Source organism: Cydia splendana, chromosome 11 (genome assembly GCF_910591565.1).
Source record: "Cydia splendana chromosome 11, ilCydSple1.2, whole genome shotgun sequence".
Classification (NCBI taxonomy): Eukaryota; Metazoa; Arthropoda; class Insecta; order Lepidoptera; family Tortricidae; genus Cydia; species Cydia splendana.
Window position 1 is genome coordinate 5,157,960 of NC_085970.1, and position 14,880 is coordinate 5,172,839.

General features: G+C 40.9%; 3 protein-coding genes across 3 annotated transcripts in view; all 3 read left to right on the forward strand.

Moving 5' to 3' along the window:
- The window catches only part of LOC134794745 (uncharacterized protein K02A2.6-like), a 140,678-nt gene that overhangs the window by 104,461 nt on the left and 21,337 nt on the right, over window positions 1-14,880 (forward strand). The window lies entirely within an intron of this gene.
- Window positions 494-13,058, forward strand: LOC134794739 (putative nuclease HARBI1). Its single transcript, XM_063766521.1, has 5 exons — window positions 494-10,932; window positions 11,084-11,214; window positions 11,557-11,755; window positions 12,466-12,605; window positions 12,920-13,058. Exons 1-4 carry the CDS (start codon window positions 10,843-10,845, stop codon window positions 12,550-12,552), a joined length of 507 nt encoding a protein of 168 aa, XP_063622591.1. The 5' UTR covers window positions 494-10,842; the 3' UTR covers window positions 12,553-12,605; window positions 12,920-13,058.
- Window positions 12,633-14,092, forward strand: LOC134794740 (putative nuclease HARBI1). The gene is made up of 2 exons (XM_063766522.1): window positions 12,633-13,166; window positions 13,914-14,092. Exons 1-2 carry the CDS (start codon window positions 12,910-12,912, stop codon window positions 14,041-14,043), a joined length of 387 nt encoding a protein of 128 aa, XP_063622592.1. The 5' UTR covers window positions 12,633-12,909; the 3' UTR covers window positions 14,044-14,092.

Consider the following 14,880-nt stretch of genomic DNA (forward strand, 5'->3'; position numbering starts at 1 on the left):
ACCCCGCAAATACACCGGTGCGCGTCGCATACCTTGCATCCCAACTTCAGGGCCACTGCAATTCTCAGCGAGTCGTTATCCAGCAGTGTGCCCAGGTGCGGAGACGGCAAAGCATGCAACCACGCTCCCGACTCAGGCCTGGATACTGCCATGAGGCGCGCCAGGTCGGCTCCCCAAGGCCCCACTCTGCAACTTCGAAAACGCGAACTTGCACAGGATGTCATCCCACGCTCTCTGCGCCACCAAGTTGTCAGGACGTTCATCGGTGGGGCATAAAGTAGCCCACTTTGCCAAGGCCTCGGAAACAAAAGGCACGCAGACATCCCCACTCTCGACTCCCAGAATACGCGCAACAAGTCCCGCTGAGCCATGCGCCGACGCTAAAAAGGCCACCAAACCGATGTCCTGCACCCGCCGAACACCAAGGCCCCCGTACAGAACCGGTAAGGACGCCTGACACCACTGAGCCTCGTTTAAATTGACATTTAGCTTCAGTGGGTATGCCCCCGCAGGTGAAACACTCGCACTTGGATGGATTAATCTCCAGGCCTACAAGTTTAAATTTAGAATCACCGTCATATATCTTAAAAACTATTTGTCTTGTGACACACCCCTTGAGACTGTCTACCCACTGTTTCTATATATGACAGCTATACATCCTTTCAGCAATTACTTTTAGAATGCTGTTGTTGTCCCTCAATCGCCTCTGCATCGACGCGTACTTTTTGCGCATTAGGGCGTGAAAACCATCGACGCGAGCGCCTGCGAACATACCTGAGGCGCTGCATCTACGGGGCAGTCGCATCAGCATTCTAAAAGCATTGTTGTACATTGTATATTGACATTTGTATATATTCCTTTTTAATTTGTATTTCTAATTTTATTGTGTACCTATTGTATATTTTGACATGTGTTTTTGACATTAAAGATATTGAATTGAATTGTAGAGGACACGCAGTTGATGGCTGCCTCCCCGGTGTGGAACTTCTCTGCGGACGCCTTGACCTCTATAACTCCGCCACCTCCATTGAGAGTCTATTCAACTTCCCTGTTAAGTCGTCATCCTTTGGTCGCTGTTTACTGGAAATTATTTCTGTGACTTCCAATGGACGCGTGGCATCCATGACCTTGTATAATGTTTCCACAACGTCCAAAATTTCGAAAAGCAGTCCTTGAATGTACTGTGATGCTGGCGAGCGCGGTAGTATCCCCCAAGTCCCTACTGGGGCCTGGTAACGGCTGCGGGCTCACTGGTACGACCGGTGTTGGAACCGCATTTTCTGGTGTTCCAGCTGCAGGAATCGTACTCGCCGCACCCTGCGCCGGGGCTGGCGCAGGTCCTGGCGCGACGACGAGTTTTATACCCTTTGTCATTTTCACTACACTAACACTACTTCACTATCTTAAAAGTTGACAAAATGTTCTTTAATGGGGTCACCAATGTACGTACCCTTGTAGTGGTACGTATATAAATAACTAATTCAAGGTTGCAGATTGAAGGTTGCTAATAACTATAGTCTGAGAATGTATAATAGAAACACGTGCAGGAAGTTACGGACTAATTTATTGACTGAAGCATCGCGGGCGCAGCCGCGGTTATATTAAGTTATACAGAGTTGTCTGCCAAATTCTTGGCAGAAATGTCAAGTAAATAGGATAGCGATAAAGCTATTTGTCTTTTGTAATAATTTGAAAGGCAACACTTACCTTTACTCAAAAACACCATAGGCATATGGTATTTACTAACAAATTTGTTAGTGTCAATTATGCTAAACTTAGGTACTAATATTGTATAGAGATATATGTACAAAGATTGTATAGAGATATATTTAACTTATGTCTAGTATTGTTTTCTGCCTCTGACATTTGCTCACAATAGGGGAATGTGAAAAAAATAATTTCATGCACCGCAAGTGAGTTTAACTGTTCAAAGTATTTAATTAAATTATTGCGACCAATTACACCATGCCTTCTATTGTGATAGGAGCTTTTACACATTTTTTAAAACAAGTAATGATATTTAGTTTTCTTTATAGGAGGAGGTAGGTCATTCCAGCATTTCGATGTTGCGAAACGAAAACTGCCCTTAAATGAAATCAATCTGTGTATGCGTGGAACGCCTATTGCCTTAACAATTTGTCGTATAAATACTTTGGATGTCCACTATACTTAATGTTAAACATTAGTGTTACTAGTTTGAGTTTGCGCCTGTTGAGTATATTATATGTATTTCGGTAATGAGTTATATGCGTATTTTGTCAATATTAAAACAATAGCGTACTAGCTAGCTGTACCTATTATGTGTTTGCCGTTCTTTATTAATAGTTACGCCGCTTGGTTATTCCGTTATTCTGATAAACACAACTCTTGCTAGAAGTTGTTCTAAAGAGTGCCAATCACTCCAACACAAGCCCTTGTCACTGAAGTGACACACATGGAGTTTACTGACTTGGTATTATTTTTACACCTGCAAACATGGCAATCTCGTCGTGTCTTCCTAGTGGGAATACGAGGCACATACACTACGTCCCTCCTCAGCCGCATATCGTCCGGAATCGGAATAGCTGATATTTGTCGGGCGAGTGATGGGCGATGTGCCACTATCAATGAATTGTATACAACACTTTGTGGCCTTTGAAAACCTCGTTTTGTAATTTGTAACAAGTGTTTTGGTTTTAATAAGCTATGGACTATCGGTGATACTCAGGGTTCGTGGGTCTGACGCTCTATTATCACACTACACGTCTGTGTTATTCCTAAAAAAATCTATTTACCAACTGAATTAATTTTTAGAGAGAAATAGTGAATAGTATTGGGCGGCCAGCACGCTATAGAGCGTACAAAATAGGTAAAACTAAGATGAGGGAGAGAAAACTATTGTTTAAGCTCGAGACACAGTTTATAATATTAATGCTCTGCACAAAGAAAACAACACTACAGTAAGGCAATACAGAAGATAATTAGGGCGAGCGAAGCGAGCCCTATCACTATTCGATAAACTATGCATTCTTGTGGTACACTTTACGGAAAAACTATCCCACTGTTAGGTTTGAAATTTAACATAGTAATTTAAATTCATGTCTAGATGTGTTATCAAACATAAAAATATAATTTTATAAACCTAAAAAAATAAAATGAAGGAATAACACTTTGTATTACTACTAGCGCCATCCTCATGGTTCAAAAGTTAGGGGAAATAAAGGGTAAAACACAACTTTTTTTCTTTCAGATCGATTATTTCCGTAAATATTAAGTTGATCATAAAATGGTTCTTGAAAACCCGTATTCGTTTTAAAAGACCTATCCAACGACACCCCACACTATAGGGTGGAAGCGAAAAAAAATTTCATCCCCACTTTAATGTAGGGCAGCCACCATAAAAAAATATTTTTTGTCCATCTTGTTGCGCAATCAATAATAGGTCCTTTCAAATGTGCTATTTTCAACAGATTCCTGTTTGTAGGAATACGCAGAATCTTTACAATCTTCCTGGCTAAGTCTAAAGTTACTTGGATCTCAACATTTTCATTGATAGCGTCTTTAATGGCTAACTGTAGAGTGCGCGCTGCGCATAACATACCCCTCACGTTGTAAGTGTCATTACTAACAGCATTTTGTAGCAACGTCAACTCGAAATTTGCAGATTCTTCTGATACTTCATTCGGTTCATCATCTCCTTCATCGCTAGACATATCAGTATTATCTGCAGAAGTAGTGTCTTCAAATACGTCTTCGGAACAATAAGTACCCTTTAATAACTTTACCATTTTTTTCATATTGGACCCGTTGTCAGTTGTCAAAGAGTAAATTTGATCAGTCGAAATATAGAACTCGGCTAGTATTTCTAACAGTTTTTCTTTTAAAAACTCGGCCGTTTAACACTGAAAAATTTCTGCTACTGCTAAATTTCTGACTATAATCTTATCGTTATTCAGATATTGAATAGTAACTCCGAAGAATTTTCGTTCAGAGCATGTAGCTGAATCTACTTTTAGGCTGATCAGTTTTTCACGAATTATATGCTAAAAGGGCTTCCCTTACATATAAGGGTAACCCTTATAAGCCATATGCGGAGCGGATGATAAGGGTTTTGTAAGGGTTTCGTCTGGCAAAGGGTATGGTGAGTTAAGCCTTATGCAAAAGCCTTATAAAACCCTCTATAAGGGATAGCGGGCCGGTCCCTGCCTCGCGCACGAGTGTGAGCGGGCTTTAGCTGGGTTATAGTTATAACCGCGAACACCGAAGTTCGGAAATTATCTTTGTCATTCTCATTACGCCTTAAGGCATCGACGGGATGATCAAATCGACCGAAAGAAATTGGCGTCAATCTTATCTTGCACCCATCCCATTTATGGTGACATTAAAGCGCTCTAAAGGGGAGTTTCCGAACGGTCGTCAAGCTGTCAAATCATCGTGTTGAAATCTCAAATCAGTTATTATACGATTTATACGTGGAATTTATAGTTTAAAGTGTAAAATTTTTATAAATAACGATTAACAGTAATTTACATTACAGTTTGTACTTACCGGCCTTTGTTGAAGCCGAAGTGACAAGTAACAGACGATTATTAATTATCTCCTTGCTCATCCTCATACATATTTTTATTAAATAATGACAGCATTTGGTGACCTGGTGAGCAAAACAGGAAATTTTACTGTATAGCTAGCCTCTTGGAATGCATAATATAATTCCAGTCAGGGATTTTGTGCTCAGTGAGTTTCTGTGTTTAGTTTTATTTAGATTGATGGTAGAAAAAACCCGTTCCACTGCAGTACTTGAGAGTGGTAAAACCATGAGATAGTTCATAAACTTGCACATGGTCGGAAATGCTTCCACATCCCCTATTTTTTTGTTTTCCAACGGATGCCCAAAATCTAGGGACATCGGCTTCATCGATGTTTATACCAGTGGTGTTTCTGAGCAAACGCCACTGGTCATCCAATTCCTGTAATTTTGATTGGTCAAATATATTTGGGAACAGCATTGCTACTATTGCCACTAGGTGCCAGGGAGTTATGTTTTTTCTTTGATAATTTTAGAATCTAACACTTCTATTTGTTTAAGAAGTGGGCTAGCAAATCGGAAACGTCGATATATTTGGCTAACTCCTTCAATATAGAAACCCAGAATTTTTAATGTTTTGATATCATTGTTTGGATATTTTTTTTCTCTAATTGCAGCTTTTACTTTTGCTCACATATGTTATATCCTTGATGTCTAAATAATGACCTGGGTTTCTGTAGTTCACTGCTTGTATGTCAGTAATAACAGGTCATATTTTTCCTTTGGGACAACTGTTCGGTTAAAAGGGTATATATCTATACTTCCTTTTTTAAATCCACTTTCTACCTTTGGTGTCATTTGGCGTCAAGCATCTGCAAACAAATCAGCATTTTTTTGTTTTTGAATTTTCGTGCTTACATTTTGTCGTTGCCAGTCAACAAGCTTCATGTCCCACGTGTGTTTAAACGATTTAAAAACTGCCAGGTCCAGCGGCTGCAATAAGTGGGATGTGTGTGCCGGCAATTTCAAAATAGTTATCATTCTTAATGGCTAATACTTATTACAACCCTTTCGTCGAGGTGAGTTGTATGACTATCATAAATAATTAGTACAGGTCTTTCATGACCCAAACTTGGAATCATTATATTTGACATATAATTGTAAAAAGTTTGTGTCAATCCAGCGGCGTTTAGTTGCAGCATAGGCAAGTTCGAAATCATACTCCGGTTTAGGTTTTGCTATCCACTGCTCATACTTATTCATGCCTTTATATATTAGCAACGGATTTATTTTTTTACCAACTGCATTTACGGCTGCCAAAACCGTAATATTCTCTCTGCCACTGCCAGCCATTGTTCTTACGCAAGGCGCACCAACTGCACCAACTACTTTGGCTTTGGTCGGATCTAAACATACAGATGTTTCGTCAAGATTCCAAATCCTGTGAGGGTCATCAAGTTTTAACTTCTTTAGTGTCTTCCAATAGTGAAAAATACTCGTTAAAAAGGGTCTGTACATTTTTTGCGTAGATTCCACCTATTGAGGTTTTTTACTGGATAAGCCATGCCGTTTTCGAAACCCAGTGAACCAATCATCCAAATAAAAAAAAAGAAATACATAATTTACCTCTAGGTTAGGAATTATCCGCATTAGCTAAAAAAAACATACCTTACAGCAGATTTCACAAGAGGATTTACATACATACATACAAGAGAGCGCCACTCTGCCCTATTCTACGCCACTTCGCGCCAGTTGGGTATTCCGAGGGCGGACAGGTCTTTTTCGGCTTCGTCACTCCAGCGGTATCTGGGACGCCTTGACAGACGTTTTCCGCTGCAAAGCTCGATACGCTGGAAATTCAGAGGAGTCCATCGAAGGTTTTATTGACGCCATTGAAGCCTACAAAAAGATTGTGCAAATATCTCGGATGGCGTATTCGAGGGTTATCTATGCTTGTTACGGACACCCAGCGACTAACTTTAGTACCTACATACCTAATAAGCTTGAATTTTATTATATAGAATCGTAGACATAGTTTAAGAAGTAGTTAGGCTAGAATAGGGCATTAAATAGGTAGTGTCCGACCGAAAGTTCGGTTTCGGTTTCGGCCAGTTTCGGCCAAAAATTCATGTTTCGGCTGTAGTTTCGGTTTCGGCCAAAAAACGGCCGAACCTTTCGGCCGGGCCGAAACTTACGAAATGGTACTTCGGACAAAGACCAAAAGTTGGGGAATAAGTAGGACAACAATATTAATACATATCTACATATACTGATTCATGTATAGGTACAGAAATTAATTGGTTTATTATAAAACACAATTTCACTAATGAGAGCGCCACTGGACGGTCGACGCAGTCTTAAGAGGCTGTCAATACTTATAACGCGCACACTGTCTAATTGTATCGGAGTGAATGAGATAGCACTGTCGCACGTAGCCGTTGGCCGAGTATCAGCTCGGCCCGAGTCGAACGATGTCTTTTTCGCTCTTATTCACTCACTTATTCAGTCATTTTCCTATCTACCTCTAATGGCAAATTTTAAGCGAGGCTAAAGGCTACGCTCAACTAGGGCCGCAAAGTTGATTTTCTCAATAGTTAATATTTTGCGAAGCTGAACAGCTGACTATTGATTAAAACGAAGAAAAAACCCTTAAAAGTGTCCCCAGTACAGTTTTTCATACGAATGCTCGACCTTAGCCTCACTTTTTACCTCAATTTACCATTGGTTTGTGTTCCACATGTCCTCTACTTCAGCTTAGCCTTTGGCCTCGCTGCGCCATGCTCGGCCTGCGGTCTCGCTTTTTAATACAATGGACATTGGTTGGAGTCTGTGCTTAACTACTTATCCTGAAGCCTGAAGCACGGCTTTGACTTCGCATGAAAGTTCGCCTCACTGGGGCACTTCGGACTTTTAGGCCCAGGTGTAGATCGGTACCCGGCCTTGCGATATTGTTAACAAAAAATTTCGCGCTCGCTGCGCTCGCGTTTTAGGTTGCTGTTTTGGTTGACCCTGTATCTACTTGTTAGCTTGACTGGTGAATGAATAGAGTTAGACCAAGAAGATTCTGCAATGATTTTGATAGCATACGCAGTGCTACTAGTGCAAATGTTATTTATACGTCATCATTTCATAGAAGTTTTGACGTTTAAAGTAACACTTGCACTGCATGTCTTATCAAAATCGTTGCAGAATTATCTTGGTCTAACTCTAGTAATTTTCTTAAAAAACTGCTTAAGTAACATCAATTTCAAGGACATTGGGTGTTGACAGCCCATAATATGTGTGTAAAAGCGGTTTTATGAGATTTTTTCAACGATTTTAACAAGTCTACAAAAGTTTCGGTTTCGGTTTCGGCCGAAACTAGAGCCAAAGCCGAACATTCGGTTTCGGTTTCGGTTTCGGCAAAAAAACATGTTTCGGTCGGACACTATAAATAGGTTTATAACGCAAGGTCATTGCGAGTGCGAAGCGGCAGGGAATCGTTTCGTCCTTGGCGCGTGGAAAGAGACAGCGCCATACTACCGATATGTTGCTGTCGCTTTCTTCAATAATAAGGCTTTTAATCAATAGGAAAATGTTATACATTTTTGTGGAATAACATATTTAATGCCCTAAGTGTACATTAAACTTTCTAAAATATTGTATAGTCTAAGTACCTACTACTTATTAACAAAAAACGCATTTTATGTCATTTAAAATCATTTGCGGCTAAATCAGCTTTACTATTATATAAATACTTAGTATTCCACAACTTTTAGTACAATAATTGTTAGGTACAGGTTTATAGATGAATAATTAATCACATTAAAACAATGCATTAGCCACTGTTGAATTTGCTGGACCTTATGTCCGTGTAATAGGGTATACTGTATTAGTAGCTAGAGAAACCGCGCGTACTTTGTGATCTAGTTTCCAGAACCTTCGTCATGAAAGAGATAGGAGATATATATGTTAGAGTAGTAAGGCTGCTCCTGCGCAGCCAACCCGGTTCGTTGGAACATTCTAGAAGTCCACCGGAAATAGATATCTATTGGCTAATTTTTCCCCAAATTTTTCCACCCATATGGGATCAAAATTGCATACTCGTATTTATACTCGACGCGCCGCTCGGGCCGCCAGTGCGTCTTTACCGGTTAGCAAGTAAATATTAACTTCGAGGTTACTCTGTTCGGAAAGTTCTGGATCCTAGTTTCATTCTAGATTTTTCAGTGTTTAAGTAGATTTAATAATTTGCGTATAGCCTTAGTGCGGTATAAACAGACTGTTGTGTAAAATTAACCTTTCAATGACCATTATAGACTTTAATAATTCGAGTTGTGTTTTCATTAGTATCCCAGAACATAGTAGGCTAGGTCTTCGTGGGTGCACACTAGATTTGCAGCCGGTAAAAGTATTAACAGGTCGATACTGAAGAGCACTCGACTGTAGTCTATTCGAAGTTTAGGTTCGCATGTAGGCCTACGGGGTTCCGGCCCCGTGCATCGTCTACAATGCTATTAAAGCATTCAGCCGCAGATTGGTGGCAGGGCATAAAACCTGAGACAACTTCATGGCCGAAGTAATTGACAGCTTGCGCCATGTCGCGAACTACCCCCATGCGTGTGTATGAATATATTACTTTATATCACTAATAGGACTGCGATAACACACACGCATGGAGGCGTCGCGATACCAAATAAACCAGTGCCTGGGTTCCTGTATATATGTGACTCTCTAAATCCTTACCTTGTTCATTGCTGATTATGATGCAATCGCAGTCTAGGTGCTTCGCTTATTAGAGGTTCTCGTCGTTACCTCGGAGCTACCGTCCGACATCTGGGGGTTAAATAGTTTAACTACACAGTCAATAAGTACGGTTAGTATGATATGGTAAGAGACATATGGTCATTAGTTAATGTCTGTCAGTAACGTCAAGGAGACTCTGCATGGTTACATGGTCAGTAAGTCCGTAATGTCCCAGAGATCATACTCCTCCCACAAATCACCGGCACCACAACCACAGGGGTGCCGTCAAACATACGCCTGCCACAGGCACTTCGACACCGCGACCACGGGGGTGTCGACACATCAGCCTCGTCAGGCTCCAGGCTAAACACCGTACAGGTTGCCGTCAGGCACTAGCTCACGGGCACCACACCCACAGGGGTGCCCTTCTCCACTCTCCAATAACACATGGGCCTCACAACCACTGGGAGGCCCTCTCCTCTGCCTTCTATAACCAAGTCCACCGTACCTCACGTACGGTGGTGATCTCCCTCGTAACTCTAGCCAGGTAGTGGACACATCAAATACATCAACGATCAATAGTTACGGGGACAAACATTCATAGAGGGCACAGACCAAGGGTCTTTAGTATTAGGCTAAGGGACCACGAGATAAGACTGAATAGTTACGTTATGAGTACAAGTTACACTGTCATGGTATAGCAAGAGACTTACGAGAAATGGAGAATACACAGTTACAATACAATGAATAGATATCAAAGCAAGCGTACCTATATCAAACTAACAATACTTAACTTATAATAGATGAACCAGTCGCCGGCTACAACCAATCGGCACGTGGTCTTCACGTATACACTTGTTCACACTACTGACTGTTCACCATGGCCGCAGAGGGCAAAATGGACGAGCGACCGGACGCGCCGGAAACTCTGAAGCACTTTACTACCCACTTTTACAACAGTAAATAAAAACTAAGCCAATATCGTTGGCGGGGCGGACGAGAAAAACTATTTGACAGGTTAGCTTCGATGACAGATGACAGACGTCATTTAGGGCGCGTTCAGATGTAGTTAATATCTGCACCTCTAGCACAACTGGCCGCGACAGGCGCGAGAACAGACAGATCGGCGCGACTTGGCGGCTTGTCGCGTGTTGGCAGCACAACTCACGCGCGAGAGCCGCGACAAACTCGCGATCAGGTGTCACTGTCAGAAAATGACACAGATCGCGACTTTGAACTAAAAACCGTAGCACAACTACCTTATTTGTAGACAAAATGTTCTCTCGTGTTTACGTCAAACCGCGAGTCAAAGTCTACGCGACTTGAGAGCGCGACTTGGGTGATTGGGACATTTTTGTGTAAAAAAGAAATTCAGAAATCTCTTCAAAAGGTAAGTTAAAATATAGTTTATTTACGAGAATGCTATTTAATTGCCTACTCCGTATATAACAAGTACAATATAACAAATAACCATCACAACATTTTCAGAATGGCTTTGTTCTTTATGTTAAGTATATGAAGAAAAACGAGCCCGACAAATTCAGCGGGCTCGTCTAAGGGATTTAGCCAACCCCTTCGAGCTCCCGGAACAAGAATTCTTCCATAACTACAGAATGAATAAGCCTATGGCTTTATACTTGTGCCGGGAGTTGGAAGGTGCGTTGGCTCCCCGGCAGCAGCATGGGCTCCCTGTCCATATCAAGGTATATAAGTAATCCAAAATAATTGTAATTCTATTTGAGCTATAAAACTGCATGGGCACATTATGAATGGAATTCATTCATAAAGTGTAAGTACATTTATCCTTGGAATCTTTATATTCATCATAAATCATAGCAATATTTACCATCGTAGGTGCTGGTTGCCATTAAGTTTATGGCAGGTGGCAGCTACCAGCGGGAGGTCGGACAGGACCACACTTTATGCGTGGCACAAAGGACAGCCTCCAAATACCTGAGCCAGGTGGTAGCTGCTGTCAACAGAAGGTATGATGTAACTCTTAAAACGATAATGGATAGTCCCCATTTTGTCATTGACTAGGTAATATAAGAATTAGGTAGGAGCGAAAAACAAATTACTTATTAAAATCTCCTATTATAATAATTAAACAATCGAAAAAAAAACGAAACGAAGAGGCACAGCTATGGTTAATGTATACTTACATTAAATAAGTAAGTACATAATGTAGGTTTATATACTTAATAGCATTACTATTGCTAGAGAGCAAAAGAGAAGGCGTAATATGAACTTCGTATTACCTATCTATAGTTCTGTTTCTGGTATTTGTTACGCTTGATTTCCACCGATTCATAGCAATTTGTTTTCAGCCTTAAACCGAAATGGATATCCTTCCCGGGTACCGAGGGGGGAAGACGAGACGTCGCGGCAGGTTTTGAACAAAAATATGGCTTGCCAGATTTGTTGGGAACTGTGGACTGCACCCACGTCTCGATCTTTCCTCCTCCTAGACCGCACGGCCTGCAGTTCATCAATCGTAAGGGAAAGCATACAATCAACGTGCAATTGGTGAGTTTCAACAAGATAAAAATATGTAGGTACTAACACTTTTTTATGTAAAAGATATATACCTAGTGATACTTCAAGCCTTCTTATGCTTAGGTACCGTGGGACTTAGTTTGTGTTAGAATGTCCCTATAATATAACTAAACGAATATACTACTAAACTAAATTAATAACTGGCTTAAATCTAAAATAGGCCCTTGAGGTATTGTACCAAGGATGCTGGCGGCATTTCCTCATTGTATCACAATGCTAATACGTTGTACCAGGAAGCCGCCAGCTATTCGGTCACCAATTACTGCAAACAACTTGTGCGCGATGGGACCCCATGGACCTAGAGTTTCAGTTTTCAAACCTTCTTATGTTGACATACATTTCTCTAGCTAACTAGCTTAAAAAATTATAATGATACTTAGGGTCGGTTGCACCATACTGTTTGTATCGTTAAAGAGTTCTTTAAATTTTTATCTATGGAAAGTTTCATAGTAAAGCGCCGGGGCGCGCCGGCTCTGACGTTGATCAGTCTGTCAAATGTGGTTGGTGCAACTGGCCCTTAATCATCATGGAACAACAAGCACAACGTACTTAAGTATGGCGCGGTAATTTTTACAAGGAGGATGTTGTAAAGGACAACAAATTTATATTATATTTTATATTTATGAATAGGCATACTACGTTATTGAAACACGTTATCTTCACAAGCTTTTAACTTTTAGATTGCTGATGTAAACTGCAGGTTGCTGCATGTAAATGCTCAATACCCGGGAAAGGTTCATGACCAGTTCAGTTCACGGAGTGGTTAAAGATGAGATGCGACGGCTATACGACCTGAGAATCGGGTCGTATTACCTGCTGGGTAAGTATATAAATTGTATAGAAATATATGTATGTATGTTCGCCTGCGAAGCTGATGGTCCTGGGTTCGAATCCTGGTAAGGGCATTTATTTGTATGATGACACAGATATTTGTTCCCGAGTCATGTATGTTTTCTATGCATTTAATTATTTATACATTATACATATCGTCGTCTGATTAGTGAATAGGTACCCACAACACAAGCCTTCTTGAGCTAAACGCGCGTGAGGCTTATCAATTTGTGTAAGAATGTCCTTAATAGTTAATAATATAGTTATTCACAAAAAATCTTTAAATTGATTACATGATTTCAGGAGATTCAGGTTACGGACTGGAGCCATGGCTTATGACTCCAGTCCTTAATGCTGCACCGGAGTCTGCGGAGGAGCGGTACACAGCATGGCATTGCCGGGTCCGCAACACCATCGAGCGGACCAACGGGTACCTGAAAGGGTCACTGCGTTGCTTGGGTTGCGACCGCTCCCTCCACTACAGCCCAGAAAAGGCGTGCCGGCTAATATATGCCTGTTGTACCATCTACAACATCATGAAACATTTCAGGTAATACATTACGTCTATCGTAGACTACAATGATAGTTACCTATTAAAATAACATTTGGCGGGTCATTTTCGATCTGAACAGGGTGCATGGGTACATGCCCCACGGTCTTCTCAACTATGTTGATTGCTCCATAATGATTCTCGTCTAGGAATCGCAGTGGCCCTACAGTTAAGAAGTAAAGAGTCCAAAGCGCAGCGGCCTCTATGGGCTTAATTTTTTTTTTGCAACTGTTGCATATATATCGTAGCACTTGTATTTTATTTTGCACTTTTTAAAGTTGCAAAATGTCAAATTTTATATTAAAGGAAAAAATGGAAAAATTACGCTTCCGGCAGGACTTGAACACGCAACCTCCGCAATCCGTGCGTTAGCTCTGCCAATTGAGCTACGGAAGCCTACCAGAATCTTGCGAATCTTTCCATTCCTTCCCTTATGTATACACGCCTTTGGGGTGGCGTATAGCGACATCTACCGACAGACAATTACATCTTTTAACGGCACCGGAGTCTCAAGTTGCATTGAGAATTCACCAGTAACAATGTGCTAACCCGTACCAAGCCGTACTAAATCAATTAATAATGAATTAAATTAAATTAATTTATAATGTGTAAGCCAGTCTATTTTTGAAAGTGTTCACCGACGGTGCACTAACAACAGTTCCACACATTTACCACACGATGCCAAAGATGTGTATTTTTTTTTACTCGCTATACACTATGTTATGTAAGTAATTTTATTGTTCCTAGGGTGGAAATGCGCGAAATTAACGAGGAAGAACCTGACGACAACCACAGGCCGGAGCCTGTACCACAGGCGGCACTATACCAGGCCGCCTTGTACAAAAGGCAGGGTATAATTCGTCAATATTTTAATTAACAAAATTTTTTTAAATTTTTTGAATTATATTTTTATCTTTACATACCTATATGGTTTTTCATTTCATTTTTTTCTAAACTATTGTAGGTACTATTTAATTCTATGCATTGTCTTGTATCATTAATATTCTCACTCTAAAATAAGCAACTACACCGTAAATCACCTAATACCTATACAGGATGAATGGAACGACATGAGTAAAAGCAGTGGTGGGCAAAAACTTTCCTCGTGAGGGGCCAAAACTTGAAGGAATTTCAGACGAGGGCCAGGATGATAGCAAAATTACATTTTTATTACATATTCGAAAGACCAGCGGCGGGCGGGATCTGGCCCGCGGGCCATACTTCCCACCACTGAGTTAAAGTATCGCATCATATAAAATAAAGCAGAGTCCAGAGTGCTTAGCCAAGATGCCAATCACTTAGGCTCCGTAACGAACGAAACGCTAATGTCTCTGTCGCACTAATATGGAAGAGTGATAGAGACTACCGTATCGTTCACCACGGAGCAAACGATTGGCAACTTCGCTACGCAACCAGCCGGCCTAGCCAAGGTGACAATCGCTATCGCTTCGACGACGAAACGCTTTGTGTCTCTCTATCACTATTTCATATTAGTGCGACAGTGACAGTTGCTTTTTTAACGCTACGAAGAGTATTAAGCGATTGGCATGTTGGCTACGCGGCCAGTTATCGCGAACGTTCGACCACGACAAGTTGCTATTTGGTTTTGGTCACGAATCTGATAGAGTGAGGCATCCGTACGCGGCAAACTTCGTCTCTAATTTCATACGGATATAAATTTCATTTACAAATGTCTCGTCTTGTTGTTATACAT